We start from the raw sequence: 19,064 nt of genomic DNA, 5'->3' as shown, positions 1-19,064 counted from the left end.
CTTATTGATATATGCTGTCAATTTAGCATCAAAGTGAACTTCTTATTGAGCGATCTTCTTTGGAAAAAAAGTTCAAAAAATGTTACTGTTTTCTTGTCTTTCCAATATGGTATTTGTTGCAATTCCATTGTGAACTCCCTCAGTGATATAAATAGTGTTCGATTTCTACTTTTGCAGGAAATAGGATTCCAGCATGATAATATTCAGGGAGAATGTCGTGCTAAATTTTCATGCCATTTGGATTGCTTTGCTTGGGTCAAACGTGACAGTTATCTGCCTCAGGGAAGCCAGGGTTTAAAGGTGATGGCTTTTTTTTTTCTCTATCATTCGAATAAAGATGATTCGATTGGATAGAACTTTAATCCTACAGTTTGCAATTCAGTAAATGGAGTAGATATAATTTTTACTAGTTTTAATTAGCCTTGCATATCAACCATAGATTTTAGTATTATTTTGTTTTTGAAATTTCAGATGGTTCTGCTAAATGTTGAGGATTGTCTTGCTTCAGGTTTAACCTCAAAGAACTTCTGCATTCCAAGATAGTTTGAGCTGACAGGAGCATTGCCATTCTAAATAAATAATATTAGAATTCTAAATAAACAACGAGAGCTATGGGCTCTAAAAATTGTCATGGGACTCTATTTGTTATTTGAGTGATTCTGGATTGCCGTTTAGAAGAAAGGTTGTTGATTAGATATGACACAATTTAACAATTTTAACCTTCCAAATGGATTTATGACTTGTTTTTTGGTTTCTGGTTGGTTACACACCATTATCATCGGATTTTGGGTTAACAATCCCTTGCTTCGTTCTGGATTTTGGGATCAAAGTGGATTTCTTTTTTTTTCTAATTAATAATAGACCATTTTTTACTAGAATTTATTCTTTTTCCCAAGTCACGCTACTGGTCTCTTCTCTCCTCATTCAGTTTATTTTTAAATGTAATATGGATTTTTTGGTTTATTCTGATCCTTTTTTTTTAATCTCCAGGCTGTCACGAAAGCCAAGTTAGGTTATGATCCATTGGAGGTCAACCCTGAAGATATGGTTCGTTTTGCGAGGGATAAACCTCAGGTAATTTGAACGCAAGTCTTTCTCTGAAACTTTAGGCGATGGGATATGTACATTACAATGATGAGATGTTGTCCTGACATTTCAAAAAGCAAATATTCCAGTATTTTCAACATTGTTGTGGAGCATTGGGTAATATGTTTATAATTATTTTGTCTTTTATATACTCGTGGACAATGTATGCCTCACAAGGCTAACATGACTTTTCCTGCATTGCATACATCAGTGTTGAATATATATTGTTGTTTTGTCTGGAATTAATGCGTTTCAGTTTTTGATGTTACCGGTGTTGTTATTGCTATTTCAGACGATGGCTTCCTATTCTGTTTCAGATGCTGTGGCAACTTACTACCTTTATATGACTTACGTCCACCCGTTTATTTTCTCACTTGCAACCATAATTCCCATGCCTCCGGATGAAGTTCTACGGAAAGGAAGTGGGACCCTATGTGAAATGCTTCTGATGGTACAGGTGTGTTGTTAGGATTCTTCTTTTCTAAGGAATATATCTCATTTGAATTTAATATTTTTTGTTTAAAAATTTTTCTTTCAAATGCTTTGGAGTTCAAATTGTTTTTTCCATATGCTTTAGAGTTCAAGGCGTTCAAGATTTAACATATTTATTGATTACATTTTCTTGGAAGTGTTCCTTGACAAAATGATTCATTTTCAGTATAGGCTAGTGGCTTATTGTTGCAATATCAAAATTTTGATTTCATTTTTTAACATGCTATTTCTATTTAAGCTTTGATAAGTATATATGTGCCTATAAAACAATCTCAAGAGAATCAATATCAACATCATCATCATCATCATCATTTGCTTTATCCCAACTTTTTTAAGGGTTTGTTAATTCTCACTTTCACATTCATCATTCTTGTGGGCCTTGAGAATTAATGCCTCAACTACGTTGAGATGGTTTTTGGTGTTCTTGGGTCAAATTTTTAAAAGACAGGTTTAATTGAAAATAGGACAGTACCTTGATAAGCCCTCATTTTACGAAAATTTTATGATAGAGTTTTAGGCTTCTCATAGGTGGAAGTTTCTATGGTTAATTATCCCTCCAAGTGATGAGAGAGAATTTTTGATTAAGTTTACTTGTTTGAAGTTAAGTGGCAATGAAATTTGATATAAGATTTGAAATTTACCACCTTACACTTAAAATGTATGATGGGGGGAATGATGATCAACTTGATCAAAATCCTATAGTTTTGTAGTTCGGGTTGTCATGTGATGTAGGAAAGAATAATTACCTACAAATACAAAATTTACAAGTCTTCCAAAATTTACCTACTACAAGCCGAATATACTAACAAAATGACTAAAATGATGATTTAATGACTAAATTACAATTTATAGATGATATGATAACAAAGACATGTTAAAAGACAACACTTAATACATTGATAATAAGATAAGTTGAGAAGAAAGATACAAATGAGGTGGTCATTGCAGAGAGAAGAAAGAGATAAGAATCCCAAGACGAAATCGAAGAAGAAGGGGAAGACGAAGAGGCATAGCTCGCAAGCTTTCCAAAAACCCGCAGGTTTTAGTTTCCAAAAATCTCTCCATAACCTCCTCTAAAATAGCCCAAAACAATCCTATATATAGGAGGGAAGAAGAAACCTAAAAGCCCACAAAACAGCCCTTATAAATTGAAGAAGAGGAATCCCAAAAGTCACCATAAATTAGGAATTCCAAAAGCCAAATCAGCCGCCCCCTCAAGCCAAACAGGAAAGAGAAGAAAAATGCAGCATTTCAATTACGTTGGGAGCCCAATAGCCAAAAGAAACCAATCATAAATATATGCAGGAACCGAATAATCAGCCAGGGAATTTTGATTGCATCAATTCTCCCATGGAGGAAGAACCTCATCTCCTGGTGAGTTCGATTCAGTATTTTCATTGTTTGACCAATCCAATTCCTTAATCATAACAACATATTTCTGTTCAATCAATTCCTTTTATTGATTAAATTCAGCGAGAAGTATCTGAGTTCTTTTATCAAATTTCTCATCACATAAGTACATCAATCTTTGTATCTTGTAAAGTTCATTTTGAATTGAGTCTGTTGAATCTCCCTCGGGCGAGAGACTGATGCCAGATGGAATGCCAACTTCATGAGTACTAGGCAATGGTGTTTGGCTTTCAACATTGGCAGGATCGTATTCATCTTGAAATTTTATCGACTCTTGACTTGAGATTCCCAAAGGATGATGGTTTGGACTGCTCATTATTATAAATATATATTTTCTAAAGACTCACAAAAAGACTTGCACACAACCAAAAGCTCTGATACCATTTTGATGTAGGCAAAAGAAATTACCTACAAATACAAAATTTGTAAGTCTTCCAAAATTTACCTACTACAAGCCGAATATATTGACAGAACAACTAAAATGACAATTTAATGACGAAAATATAAATTATAGATGATATGATAATAAAGACATGTTAAAAGACACTTAAACACTTAATACATTGATAATAAGATAAGTTGAGAAGAAAGATACAAATGAGGTGATCACTTGCGGAGAGAAGAAACAGATAAGAAGCCCAAGACGAAATCAAAGAAGAAGGTGAAGACGAAGAGGCATAGCTCGCAAGCTATCCAAAAACCCGTAGGTTTTAGTTTCCAAAAATCTCTCCATAACCTCCTCTAAAACAACCCAAAACAATCCTATATATAGGAGGGAAGAAGAAGCCCAAAAGCCCACAAAACAACCCTCATAAATTGGAGAAGAGGAATCTCAAAAGTCACCATAAATTAGGAATTCCAAAAGCCAAATCAGTCGTCCCCTCAAGCCAACCAGGAAAGAGAAGAAAAAGGCAGCATTTAAATTATGTTGGGAGCCCAATTGCCAAAAGAAACCGGTCATAAATATATGCAGGAATTGAACAATCAGCTAGGGAATTTTGATTGCTTCATCATGGGCCCTGTTTAACTTAATCAGTGGAGGTGATCAACTCAAACCGATTGAAGGATTTTTATTGAAAATCATGGGTTTATTAGTCTAAGGGAATCTTGTATACTTTGTCTAGATGTTTGTTTAAGAGGATAAATTTTAGTTGAACTTAGCTAATAAAGGGCTTTTTGCCTTGTCAAGTATACCTGATGATTTATTACTTAACTTGTTTTAAGTCATTGGGGAGCTTGTGGGCTTTGATTGTTATTATAATTTAATCGTGTAATTTTGCCGCTAATCACCTGGTTAGAGACCTTTGGTTATAATTGTTTACTTGTGGTGTGGATTGGCTATTAAACCACTTGTTAGAGGATGTATGCCACCTTCATACTGGGAAGAGATCTTTTGAGAATAAATCAAACAAATACACTAAGTAAGATATTGACCTTTTTTAGCTAAGATTCTTCACAAACTTATCTTCCTTGACGGGCCAACTTTGTGTGCCATCATACGAGCGATGAACTTAATGTTTGTATTGTGTCATGATTTTTTCTTTTGTAAAAGGCATTGAAGCTTAATATAAACGAAAAATAAAATCGTGTAATTTTGCAGCTTTTCCACCCTTCATTCTCCAACAGCTTGTGAAAATAAGATTGACTATAGTGACCTTAGCACCCTAGATGAAAATAAAGATTTATGTTTTTATCGGCGTATTAGTAAATCTGAAGTTAGAGAGGCTTTAAAGAAAATTTATGGAGTGCCATTTAAAACTTATTGTTCGGGCATCTCTCATGAGTCTCAAGCATCGTCAACTCCATTCCTTGTAAAGAGGAGGATTTACAACCCTGCCTTATAAGCAGAACAACCTACTTTAGAGCTTACTTATAATATTGACGCTTTAGCGTTTGAAGTTTTTGACATAATTATATGATTTCGAAAAGTTTGTATGCATTTTGAGTTAAAACAAAATTGAATTTATTCCATTTTAACCTGCATGGCTTTATAAGACCTAGGATTTAGGAATTGAATGGAATAGTCGAATGCGGGTTTATTGATTTCAATGGTTCAATTTGTCGCGCATGCCTTTTGATGCATTTGAAAGGCGTACTTATATGTTTCACGATGCATTAGGCAGTGCAGTTGCATATTTCTTAGTGTACTTGCTCTTTTCTTGATGCATTTACACGATTTACTTACATACTTGCATGATCTTTAGCGCACTTAACATAGTATTTTTATACGTTCATAAGTACATTTACACATTTTTAGTACATTTGCTTGGTACTTTTGCAGGTTGTGTGGACACAATTGTTTTCAATGATTTGACGCATTTCATACTCCTTGTTAAATAACTATACGGCTCGTGGCGCGTAATCATGAAATTCTTTGTCTCGTTTGAAAATTTTCATTCACAGGATGTATTGCCTGTTCATTGGGTATACTACCTGCTCGCGAGACTCATTGCTTTGTTATGGATTTTCTTTTTAGTAATTAATGTGCATGTCACGTAGGTAATTATACACTCGTGATGTGCAACATGTTTGACTGTTTTGTCTTGTTTGGAAATAATTGAGGTGAATGCAGTTGTTTGAGATGTGCAAGGACACAATGTAGTAATTGTTGATGTGAATGCAACTTCATTGGTGACTTTGCATTTTATGTTCATTATTGCTCACATTCTATCTGCTTATGCATATCTTGTGGATTCGATTGTGAGTTTCACGAGTGTCACGACCCGGCCCGATAAGTTCGAGTAAGGGAACGGATGTCAGACGAAAGTTAAAACATAATTCATATATCATCACGTAAATATTAACATATTTAACATCCAAAACAATTATAAAGAGCCACTAAAACTTCCACAACGCAAAAATTTTATTATATCGTAAGAAATTTACACATGTGGATCATAACTAGACATGCGAGATCCACAAAAACAAAAAAGAAATATCAAAAGTACATTCAACAAAAGAACCTGTCTCCCATGGTAACCCTATGCTGGTAGGTATATTGTTGCCTATCCGCCATCCTTAAACAATGGTTCTCCTGAAAATATCTCAAAGCTAGGGAGTGAGCTAAAACTCAGCGGGTAACAAATAATTCTACCAAACTCAATTACAATGTAACGAAGATAAATAAGCATGCTTTAATATGAGATTGAGCAACATGTAACTAAAGAAGTAAATAATATAATGTCATACAAACATAGCCCTGCACCTATTTCTTTATGAATTCCTATGATCATTTTACATTTCATAAGTTTAATACTTCTTTCATTTCATGCTTTTCAACTTATCTTTATTTCCTGTACACATATACACTTATCTTATTTGTATTCTATACAACCATACCGGAGTACCGAAAATGTACTGATCATGTATACATACTTATTGGTCATATCATTTTCTTTTATCATATTGCCCCGAAAAGCCATATTGTTCCAAAGAGCTATATTGTGCCAAAGCACCTTATTGGTATTTCGCCCAACATGCATAAATTCACATGCAATAATTATCATAAGATAGACGACTAACATACATAACAATCATTTGCTTCTATCTATCACATTCTTATGCAAGGCTACATGAAGATTCTTTTTAAATAAAAATGTGGAACTTATTAAAAACTTTAAACAAAACAACAATTACTTTTGACATGCCAAAGAAAAAAAATTAACATACTATTCTAATGCTAAAACGTATCACAATGCATTTAACTTTAAAAGAGCATAAAAGAACATTGAATTTGAAGAATTAAATGTACCTACCTAAGCGACGTGTGAAATTTGCCATTTTTCTTTCAATGCCTTTCCTCTCATATTTCGAAATCCTACAAATAGTGTAACTTCGTTCATCCCATATAAACCTTAAATCATGTTTATTAAAAGAACAAGTCATATAGTTAAACATTAATCCTAATTCTTAATTTTCATTAGCATTAAGACATACATGAATGTCATTATAATGTTTATCACTTGTCATTATTTATCATTAACATAAATCCTTAATTCACTTTAACATTTTCCTAAGGTAATTATTTTAGGATTTAATTATATCTTAAATTTAAAAATTCATATTATTGTTTAAATTCATAATTTACCTATTTTAAACCTTTACCAATTTTTAAATTAATTTCAAATAGCTTTAATTTTTTGTTTTATTCTAAAGCTCTAAATTTGGAAATCTAATTTTCCATATTTCCATCACCAATTTATGCTAAAACCTTCGTTTTCCTCCATTTAATAATTAGGCATAATAATTTTCGGATTTTCTTAAATTACAATTTAGGAAAAATGAAAATTTGTGATAAACTCTAATTTTTACATCTTAAAATCTTCCTAATGCTATTTGGAACAGCATTCGTTAAGGAATTTCCAAAGAATATGAATTTAAGGAAAAACCGTAATTTATAGAAATCTGAAAATTTTGGGAAAAACTTAAATTTTGTCGTTAGAATCCATCATTAAACATTCCCTAAACGTTCTTCTTCTAAAATTTTAAGTTTTGTAAGAACCCTAAAATTTTCCTCTTAAAAAATCTAAGCGAAGAGAAGGAAATCTTTGCTTGTTACTTACCTTCTTTCTCTGTAAGCCTTTCTCTTCACTTTCTTCCAAAAAGGGCCGTCGGAGATCGCCGATGCAGCCGCCCTAGCCTTGCTCCTTCCGCCCTCTTTCCCTCTCTTGCGTTCGGCCGAATAAGGAGGCACGAAGGAATGAAAGGTACCGAAAGATTTCAGTCCCTTGTAGGTGTTTTGGGCGGTTGGGGCCAAAAGATGCATGTGCCCCTTGCGTGCATTTGCTTCATGAATAATTAGAAGGGCTATTCACTGAGTGTGCTTTTAAGTAGTTCTTGCGCCCTTCACTGAGTGTGCTTTTAAGTAGTTCTTGCAAGTTCAATGGTCTCAATTTATGTTTAGAAGTTTTTTTTTTCTTTTTTTTTGGTCTCTTATTAGTGTGAATATTAGCAACCTCCCGGTGTCTTTTTCATGTGGGGGATATTTTCGGGAGTGTTGGGCCATTCCCCATGCTTAAAAGTTAAAAGTACGTGCATGGTCGGTGTTGTGAGGTATTGCGGTGGGGATCTTTTATTTCTCTACGTCAAGAAAGACATGTATGGGTATTAACGTATTTAAATACCTATTTTAAAGTTTACAATATTTATCGGTCATATAAGGACTGACACACACATGTATTTATATTTGAATTTCACCGCTGTGTTAAAAAAATCACGCACGGAGTTTCGCTCGTTCAAACATAAGGAATTTGAGATGTTGAGGGTTTTGATAGTTTATCAAGTTATGCCTTCATGCGAGGAGTTGATGGTTGCTAGGATGAGGCAGCTCATTGATTTTATTTATTTATTTTTCTTTTTCTCTTTTTAGAGAGAGAATGAAGAGAGAGGGAGAATGAGAGATAGAGAGATAGAGAGATAGAGAGGGAGGGGGAGAGAGAGAAAGAGATAGGAAGAGTGATAAAATTAGAGATAGTGGGAGAAAGTTATAGAGAGAATGGAAAAAAGTAGGTGAGAGAGATGGTGGGATAGAGAGGTAAAGAGAGAATGTTAGAGCGATCTAGAGGTAGAGAGATAAAGAGAGGGACTAAAAGAGAAAGAGGAAGGGAGTGGAAGTTGGAGATAAAGAAAGAGAGAATGTGGGCAAGATAGAGAGGAGAGTGAGATAGAGGGAGAGAGAGAGATCTAAAAGGAGTGAGAGGGGAAGAGAGAGAGATCTTTCTTTGTTTAGAGAGAGAAAGGTAGAGTGAGAGAGGGCAGTGAAGAGCTAGGGTTGGGGGTCATGTGTTCCCTGGAGACACTAAGAGAGAAAATGAGAGGGAGAGATAGGAGGTTGAGGTTGGGTGAGGGAGAGTGAGTGGGCGAGGTTTTTATTTTTTATAAAACATGAGGGCCTAGTTTCCCTCATGTAGGGGTGTCAAAAATGTTAATGAGTCTGGTTTGGTCTAACCCAAAATGAGACTAATCTGATTATTGTTGATTTGAACCCGGCCTGTTTAATAAATGGGTAAAAAAGGTGAATCCAAATTCAATCAGTTGGCTACTCGATAACATATAATTTTTTTTTTTAAATTATCCGCTAAAGAGTTGATTTTTCTATAAAAATCTCGCCTCTCGTGTTATTTATGTTGTCTCGAATGCATTAGCATAGTCCTTTTTGCAATTGGATGTTGTTCGGGTTATTTTGGCTTTTGGTCAATGCATTTTTCGGGCAGCATTTGCGGCGTCTGTCACTTGCCATTTTTGTCGTATTTAATTGAATCGACTTCGGAGTGGTTATTGTGGTGAATGGGGCTGAATTAAACAAAAAAATTTCTATTTAATGTTTTGCAACTTATGTTACTGGTTATGTACTTTTATCTGTGCTACTCTCTAAACAACTTGTTAGATTTACATGATCAGGCTACTTATTTGTTTAAATCCTCTTTTCAAGAAATGAAACTTATTTAAATACTTCCTTCATTAATATTACATTACACTCTTCGAGAAATATTAAGTTAATTTTAAAGAATTCTTCTAATTTTAACTAAAATAATTGATCATTTGCCAACTATCTTACTACGCATGAATGTATGTTAGGGTGGTTGCTTGTAGTTCATCTCCATTTCTTTTTTTTTTAATGATCTTGATTCCATGCTTCCACTTTTTCTGCATTGTCGTTTTTACAATGAGTACGAACTGAATGTGCATGTTAGGGTGGTTGGTTTTAGTTTATCACCATTTTTTTAATGATCTTGATTCCATACTTCCACTTTTGCTGCATTTCCGTTTCACAATGAAAACTCCCTCAATTATGCAAGTTTTCCTGTCTTCTGAACTAATATGATCTCTTTTTAGCAATATGTTAAGAAATAACATATTGTACTATTGTTCATTTTGTTTGTACTGATATAGTGGTTTTTTGTTTCTAAGAAATTTGCTATTGTTTAATATTACTTGTGGAAACTTCTTTTTTCTTGCTTAGTATTTTTTCCAGCTTAGAAAATACTAACAATGTTTCTTTTTATTTTGAAGGCATACAGGGCCAACGTGATATGTCCCAACAAACATCGGGAGGATCATGAGAAATTCCACAACAACAGGCTTCTAGAAAGCGAAACATATATTGGAGGCCATGTTGAATGCCTTGAATGTGGTGTTTTTAGAGCAGATCTACCTACAAAATTTCAGCTTGATTCAGCTTCATATGAGGTTATTTTCTTGTTGCCTAAAGAGGAGTACAAGTTGCCTAAAACATTAATATTTAATAGATATCTTGCAAAATTTTGTTGCTTATCTAGGGGTTTTAATTAAAAAGCTTTAACTTTAGTGTTTAACTGCAGATTGTTAACTTTTAATTTTGTGATTATATGGATAATTTCCTTGCAAGTGAATGAAGATTGAGTTGGATCATGCTGTTTTGTTTATGCTAGATGTGATGCCTTTTTCAGCATGATTGTTAACTATGTAGTGACTGCAAATAATCTGGAGTGATCATTGCTAAGATCTCTTTTTTAAATCATGTTGTAAGATTATTTTCTATTAATTGCTTTCACATAGAAATAATGGATCTTAAAATTACATCAAATGGATCTTCTTGACATAAAATTAGATTGATTATCGTATGAATGCAATTTTTCTATGTTCTATTACTATCTCCTAAAACTTTATTATATAAATCATAAACTTGATTTAATTGTAACTGGCATACTTCAAAACTTCTTTTTTTAAAATAATTGTAACTAAAGGCTTCTTTTTTAATCATTTATTATTCTTTGTCTTCTACATTTCATTGAAATGATTTGTTAACCAAATTAATTATCATCAATTATGTTTTCAAATCTTAATAGATATCACATTTGTACCTATAATTTACCTTTATACATTTTTAAAAGTAATAAATTTCATTTCTCTTTATTGGATAAATATATATAGTTTATTATCTATTCATTATCTTCCTATAAAGGATTTCTTCCTTAAAACTCTTATTTAATGAATTCTGGAAATAACATTTTTATCTTTCTTGGTTCCTCTTTTTTAATTTTGTTCTTATTATTATCATTTTTAATGCTTGTAACTTAATCAAATTCTCTTGATCGGTTTGGCACTTATTTTAACTTCCATCTTTTCTCCTTATAGTACTTTAGAAATATGACTTATTATAGAAATGAGAAAATTGGAGAACCTTATCAACCATTTATTTTGAGCTACAAATATGAGCAGTTATAATCTTCATGAAAGTAAAATATCTTTAATAAAATATGCTTGGTTTTTTCAATCAATAAAAGGTTGATGGCAATTTAGATGGTAACTTCATTGTCAATGTCATAGTACAATATCATATGTTGAGTAACTGAAAAGACAAACTCGTAAAAGAATTTTTACCCATGTCATATTAGACCATAGATGAAGATAATCTTACCTTTGATTTAGGGTTTTCATCTTTATAAATTTGACCCTTTATATGGGCTTTAATTATCATTAATTGTTGATGGTTATAGTGTGCTTTAAATTGTTCAATGCTGATTGTAGTTTCTCTCTCAATTGATCCAAGTTATGCATAAGAATTACTCCAATCTGTGTTTGTAAAATTCTTCTACCCTCCATCAATCACATTCAAGTTATTCTACAATATTTAATTCTTTGTATTTATTCCTTCAAGAATTCTCAAGCACGGACCTTATCCATAAGCTCCACAAAGACCCTTCTTCAAGAATTCTCAAGCACAAACCTTATCCATAAACTCCACAAAGACTGTTAAACCTAGCCTTCTCCTTGTTCGTTTAGCTATGGAAGAAAAAATAAAGCCATCGTTTGTTGGAATAAATTTGCAATTGTTTGTTGGCCTACATCAACTCACAATGTTTCTTATTCCAAGCTTTTGATTGGCAATAGCGATGCTGATACAATGATGATATAAGAATGATAAAGCAAATTTGTCTAGGATAAATGCTTTCCTATGTAACCATTTCTCTCTTATTTTCTGACTTTTCAAGACTGTCAACTCTATTAATCTTTAGTGATCTTATGAGTGAAAGGAAACTTTCTTTATACTTTCAACATGGTTTACCAGGAGCTTCTTGATTTCATAAATTTTAAAATTTAGACGTTGATGTAGATTTTAGCGCTACATTTCTTGTTTCTCTTTTTTAAATCCTCTTTGGTGAAGCGTATATTACAACACCATAAAATGGCCAGGTTGCAGATGATTTGTTCCTGAAATTCAGTGAAATCCAGATTGTTTAGCAGTGTTCAACATATCAATAGTGATCTGCTCTTTTCTTCATTGTCTTCAGTCAGGCTTTGGAATTTAAGATAGTTGATTTGTCTTTTTGTTAACTCTATCTTGTCAAACTGATAATATAATGGAGCTATCTATATTTTGAGAAATGATTTTTTTGAATGTGGGATTGTCCGCAGTGGATGAACTGTTTTTGTCTGTTATTTTTTTTTTCTTTTATGTTTGTTTAGTGTTCTATGTTAACTAATTGTAATATCTCTGGTATATAAATTCGTATTTTATTGCTTAGCGTTTTCTTGTTAGATCTTCTTTCGTGACTTACAATGGTGTATTTACTTAAATATGCTAATATTTCTGATGTTGACGTATCCGTTCATTTCAGCAACTAATCAATAATCTTGATCGTGATCTGCAATATGCAATCAGAGTTGAGGGGAAAGTTGATGTTGATTCTATTGCAAACTATGATGATGTAAAAAATGCTATATTGGATAAGGTGAGTTCTGCGTTTCCTTATTTTTTCATAACAACAACAACAACATCATCAAGCCTTTATCCTGCTATGTGGGGTTAGCTATATATATCAATTTTCTCCATTGTGTCCTGTTAAGAGTCAAATTCTCATTTAAATTTAATAAAAAGATCATTTCTAATATTTTTTTATTTCTTCATTTAATCCAATTATTTGCCCTTTATAAGCTTCAGTCAAAGTCATCGAAGATTTGCTTGGTTAAATTTTTCGAATTTTCTATTACATATAATTTTTGTCTTCAAATGTTTTATTCGACTGACCTTTTTTATTTAGATTTAAATGAGAATTTGACTTTTAATAAGACATAACGGAAAAAAAATGATTCATGTAGGTAACCCCATGTAGTGGAATAAAGGTTTGGTGTTGTTGCTGTTGTTGGGAAAGACAATATCGTAGTTTTCTATTCTTGCCAAATAGTTGCATTCATGTCATTTCCATTTTCCGATGCTCTAAACAATAAGGAAATGCAGTAATGTTGCTATATAGTTAAGTGGAATAGTTGCATTCTTTACAATAAATGTTTCTATTAATTTGTGCTCATCTTTATATCTTTGTTGAGATTATGTGATGGATATTTCCAGAAACAAATTTGTGGAATAAATAACTTTCAATCAAATTGTGGATACAAAGCCATATTGTTTTCATGGATGAGTTATATACTATTTCGAATGCTATATGTTATTTTGAATATTACATATTGATACCTCAGTTACAAGTTAATGTAGGTTCATGAAAACATTTGAATAAAATTTTAAAAGCCTATTACAATGATGCTAAATATAAAAGAACACCATGAAAATTCATGTCGTGTGGGATAAGTTGGTAGATTACGATGATCTGCCCATAGATTTGCCCGTAGAGAAGAAAAAGTTCTGACGACATGAGGCTTAGGGATCAAATAGGGGTTCTTGACTCTTGATATTGGAAGCATGAGATGATCTAACCTTGATTGATGGGCCATGGATAATTATTATATTAGATTAAGTCCAAACCTTTTCAATGGTTATTATGACCAATATACTAGGTGATTATCAAAATTATAAATTTGCCAAAGCCTATATTGATCAAGGTTTAAAATTGCGGAAATAAGCCTCGAGGCGTTTTTCGTCCGTGAGGCGAGGCGGTGTGAGGCCTAAGCCTCACGGATGAAGAATTGTGTAAATGAGAATTTAAGTATTCTAGCAGATAAATAGCAGTGAGAGTCTATGATACAATAAAAACATTTAAAAGAGAAGTGAACTTAGTGGAAAACAAAAAAAATAGATGCAATATATGCATCTAATAGCATAATTAAATGTACAAAACTAGAAATTAAAGTCTATCAGAACTCCTAAAGTACAAATAAGAAAAAACATCTAAAATCCAATCATGTCCCATCACTACATGGGTCTTCAATGGAGGCATCTTCATCTTCAATTGTATCTATGAATACCCATAATCATGTTTCCTAATGCACAAATGCAAAATCAAATAAAAAATCTCAAAAAATTTTAAACCCTAGATTTTCTATAAGTTGAAAAATCATACCTTTAATTAAAAAAAAAAAACCATAAAATCGGTTGAAAAAGTGTCATAGAGGGCGACCGGACACAAGAGGCTCATCGGCGTGAGGCGGTGCCGGCAGGAAGGCGGCCGAGGGAAGCTAGGGTGGGATTGTGTGGAGTCTACAAACTGCTTGCGGAGCTCTTCTTCAGTTCTGGTAGGTCGGTAGAAGGAAGGAGGAAATGAGGTTTTTTATTATGAACTTAAGTGAGTGGGACTGGTTTCATGTGGTGTACGCCTCACCAAAATTTGCGCAATTGCGCCTCTGAGGCGCGCCTCAGGTTCCATGAGGCGTAAGCCTCACCAAGTCCAAAAATTGCTTAAGCAATGAGGCTCTTAGGGGTCAAATTGCGTAGAGGCGCGCCTCTTATTGCGCAATTTTAAACTACGATATTGATATTATATGATAATTTTAAGACAATGATCAATAGGAATGAGAAGGAAAATGAAAATAAATAAGAAATTTGATGCTAACACTAGACTAACCTAGCACATTTAAATGATGTGATATTTAATAGCTATAGTTTAATATATTGCAAACATTTATACTACTACTTATAGTGATGGTGAAATAAATAGACGTGGATATTATTAGTAGAATTCAAGTTGGGTGGTTGAAGTGGAGGAATGCATCGGGCCTGTTTTATGTTAGAAAAGTACCCCTCAAACTTAAAGGGAAAATTCTATAAGATAATGGTGAGTCCTGCAATGCTATATGGTGCAGAGTGTTGGCCATTAAAAGAGAAGTATACAATTAAGTGTTGCATAGATTAGAATGCTTAGGTGGATGATTGGCTTTACTCTTAGAGATAAAATGTGAAACGGGCATATACGTGAAAAGGTTGGAGTAGCTCCAGTGGCAGATAAGATTAGAGAGAGTTGGTTTAGATGGTTTGGTCACATAAAATGTCGACCCTCTGATGACCCGGTTACGAGAGTAAATGTATTAGATTTGGCTTATGTTAAGAAGGGCAGCGGTAGACCTAAGAAGACTTTGTTAGAAAATTTTAAAAATGATATTTTTTATTAGATTTAAATGAGAATTTGACTCTTAACATGACACAATGGAGAAAAATGATTCATGTAGCCGACCCCATGTAGTGGGATAAAAGGCTTGATGTTGGTGTTGCTATTATATTTATACAATAACTTATGAATGAGTTATCTAAATATTTAACTAATGAAACTTGTTCTAATTTAAATCCTATTGCATTGAGTTAGCTATATTATCTATACTAATGCTCATATTTGTTCCAGTGATTAACATGACATATTATGTTCATTTCTTGCTTGTTTGAACTTTATATTCGAACTATTTATCTCATTGTGCTTCTCGTTCATCAGATATTATAATTGTTGTTTTAGAATGGTAAGGAACAGATTTGGACCTAGGCCTCATTTGAGACGTCTTTCTTACTGCTTCTTAATGCAATTTTTTAGTACAAAAATTAAAATTTTTTTACTAGAAAGCTGCTTTAAGAAGTAGTAAGAAAACCGCCCTAAACAAAGCCTTAGTCTAGTGATTTTATCTTGTATCTTAGCAGTTTGGATGTACAATTTTTTATATATTATAAAAGAATAATATTCATGATGTAAACTAAAGAAAATCATGTTTTCGCCACTATCCAACCCAAGTACAAGTTACCAACTCTTAAATGCAAACAGATCTGAACAAATAAAACTCTACAAACAAACTCTTAACTCATAGTAGTAGGCTCAGCTGTAGCTACCTGTGAGCTCTCCAAGCTACTCAAGTATGATGTGCCTGCAAGTAAACAAGCAAAAATGTCAGTCTGGTACTGGTAAAACAAATTAGTATTGGTGTAACAAAACTATTAATGGAAAGAAACAAAGCTACTACTGTAGGCAAGACTAGTTCTGAAGCAAAACTAGTTAAAATTGCTAGTACTGAAAGTTAAGCTGCTATTGTAGGTAAAACAAGACGCTAATGTTGGTGTCGATGCAGTGAAATGCGTAAAACTATGTTGTTACTAATCTCAACCCTATAGATCACTTCTAATAGAAGTAATAAATTCTATTGGTAACTATTTCACTAATTAAATCTTCTAAGTGAAGCAGTAAACACCTACCCGACAACTTCTAATAGAAGTTGTAAGTTCGACTTTAGGGGAAATCTCTTGGTAAAAGCAACCTAAACCCTATGAGCCACCTCTAATAGAGGCCATAAGACTCACTAAAAAAAAGAGGCCGTAAGTCATACTTTAATTAGGGTGTTAGGGAAAACTTTGCCAGAGCAAATAAAGCATCCTTGATAACATTAGCAATCTCTAATAGAGGCCCGTAAGACCTACTACACAGGTAGCTTTCAATGAAAGCAATAAGACCCAACTTCTCTAATTCACGGGCTACTTATAAACGAAGCCGTAAGACCCGGTATACGGGCTACTTCCAAGGGAAGCCGTAAGACCCGCTACACGGGCTATTTTCAATGAAAGCCGTAAATCTCGACCCAAATCCAAACATACAGACAACTCCTAAACGAAGCCACAAGACCCAATATAAATCTAAACTATGGGCAACTCCTAAGCGGAGCTGCATGTCCTAACCCAAACCAAATAATCTATTTCTATCCACTTCAGTTTACTCTAGATCCCACCATTATCAACCAGTCAGCACGGGAAATAGCTTTAGAGGAGGCAACCCATAGTTGTTAATCAGATTCTCTGGATACTACAATAATGGTTGTTAGTGTTGGTAGATTGAAACTTACGGTATACCCGGAACGATGGAACCCTGGGATCTTGATCGGGTTTACCTCCATCCCTCACAAACAAAATTTACAACTGTTGCACATCTAAAAATCAATTCATTTTTAATCGATTGTTCCCTTTTATGCGTCAGGAAGGGTAATTAACTATGAGGTCTTGCACTCATAGGAAGTGGAACATCAAAACTAAAAAAACCTTGATGTCGTTCATCGGAGGAAATTTGGTTAATTTAAATTCCAATCTACCTCGGGGAAAAATTGGACCTTAGGCTTGAGAGAGCAGGGTTTATGCCGTAGCGCCGTGTTTTCTTAAGCGAATAACTTTAGCTTAAGGTGGAGTGCTATCATAATAGATTTTTTATCATATTGGAAGTTATCAATTATTTTATATTCTGTCTTTACTTGGTAATATTTCCTCATAATTATGTATGTTCTTTACATTATTCAACTTGATCTTAAACCTCATGTGTTTGCATTTGAACTTGGGAAAGCTGCTTTATTATCTATAGCTTTGCAAACAATAAATTGCACATCAAACTTAAAATGTTGATTCATATTAATCTTTCCTCGTTTATACTGATTCTCAATTTTATTTCTTGAAACAGCTTATGTTGTTGCGAGACCATCCGATGCGTGAGGAATGCCCTTTGATCTATCATTTAGACGTTGCTGCAATGTATCCAAACATCATTTTGACAAACAGACTCCAGGTTTGCCTTTTCCTTATTTGTGGATGATGCTGTATGATTTCTTTTTAATGCTATGATCTTTATTTAAAGAAAAATTTATATTGATTTTCTTCTTTGTATCCCGTGTATCTCTAAAGGGTAAAGATACCGAAATACCCATTTTTTGGTAGTTTTTAATGATTCTAATTAGTGCATTATTTACTCATTTATGTATCTCTAAGGCAATTTTACACACTCAAAGGCTTCCAACATATGAGTTGGGCTTATTGGGCTTTATGTTACCCTTCTATAACCAACTTGGAAGATTAATATAAACTTTGCTGTTGACGAGATCTAAATTAACTACTTGCAATTAGAAGTGGAACTTAAAAATGACTTATTAAATTCAAAGTCATTTGGATCTTGAAATGAATGCAATGTTTAAATTTGCGTATTCGGGTATTGAGGCGTTTTTCATTCGTGAGGCGAGGCGTAAGCCTCAAGGCGTTTTAAGGCATAAGCTTCAAAATCAAAAGATTGCGTAAACATAAAATGATAAATTTTTTATATACTAATGAGTGAATAATATAAAACATAAAAAAGCATAAGATATGAAGTGAAATCAAAATATCCCAATAATAAGACAACATGAAATATAGTTCAACTCAAAATTCTATCTTTCCCAAATCCCAGTATTCTTTTCATTAACATATAATTCAAATTTCCAAAAATAAATATCAATGACATATCACATAAGAACTCATAAGTCATCGCACTGTCATCACCAAGGGGTTCTTCATTTGAATCATCATTATGATGAACTGGTCTCTCCCCTTCCTCCTCTCTTATAGAGTCCAATGTCGGGCATTTACTTCAAGATTTATGTAAGTTTTAATATATATAGCGTGAGGCGTAAGCCTCATGCCAGTGAGGCGAGGCGGGCCTCAACCAAGTTGAGGCGCAAGCCTCTTAAAAAAATTCGAGGCGTAAGCATCGAGGTATTTTTTTACTGGAATTGCACAAAGGCGGGTCTTAAGGCGAGCCTCATATTGCACAATTTTAAATCATGAATGAATTTGAGATCTTTATCCAAGAAAAAAGATCTATTTTGTATGTTTTTCTCCCTCAAAATCTTAGAGATATTTGTGCTACTTTCTGAAAGTGGAGGGGCTGTTTGTTCCTTCGTTGAAGTTAGGTTGATAGTCTGAGCAATCTTAAATTCTATCAGAGGATGGGCTATCCAACTTTGTTATGTCTAACTAATTGTTGTGCTGCCTGTGTTTTTCTACTGTGCTATTAGTTTCCACATGTCACCTTTTTGTTAGATTGTTTATGTAAGGTTAGTTATTGCCAATAGTGCCCATTCTTTGATCCCCAAACAGCTAAAAG

The 19,064-nt window shown here is 33.4% G+C and overlaps 1 protein-coding gene across 3 annotated transcripts in view; it reads left to right on the top strand.

Annotated features, from left to right (window-relative positions):
- LOC110113617 (DNA polymerase epsilon catalytic subunit A) overlaps positions 1–19,064 on the top strand; it is a 58,913-nt gene that overhangs the window by 13,974 nt on the left and 25,875 nt on the right. For all 3 annotated transcript variants that reach the window (XM_020846263.2, XM_028696839.1, XM_020846262.2), the window contains 6 exons: positions 178–300; positions 991–1,074; positions 1,379–1,543; positions 10,000–10,176; positions 12,588–12,701; positions 17,613–17,717. In XM_020846263.2, the coding sequence (XP_020701922.2) occupies positions 178–300; positions 991–1,074; positions 1,379–1,543; positions 10,000–10,176; positions 12,588–12,701; positions 17,613–17,717 (768 nt within the window). The remainder of the gene's footprint in view (positions 1–177; positions 301–990; positions 1,075–1,378; positions 1,544–9,999; positions 10,177–12,587; positions 12,702–17,612; positions 17,718–19,064) is intronic.

The sequence above is a fragment of the Dendrobium catenatum genome, unplaced genomic scaffold (assembly GCF_001605985.2).
Source record: "Dendrobium catenatum unplaced genomic scaffold, ASM160598v2 fragScaff_scaffold_847, whole genome shotgun sequence".
Lineage (NCBI taxonomy): Eukaryota > Viridiplantae > Streptophyta > Magnoliopsida > Asparagales > Orchidaceae > Dendrobium > Dendrobium catenatum.
The sequence above is the reverse complement of the archived record's forward strand: the minus strand, read 5'-3'. Positions and strand labels throughout refer to the sequence as shown.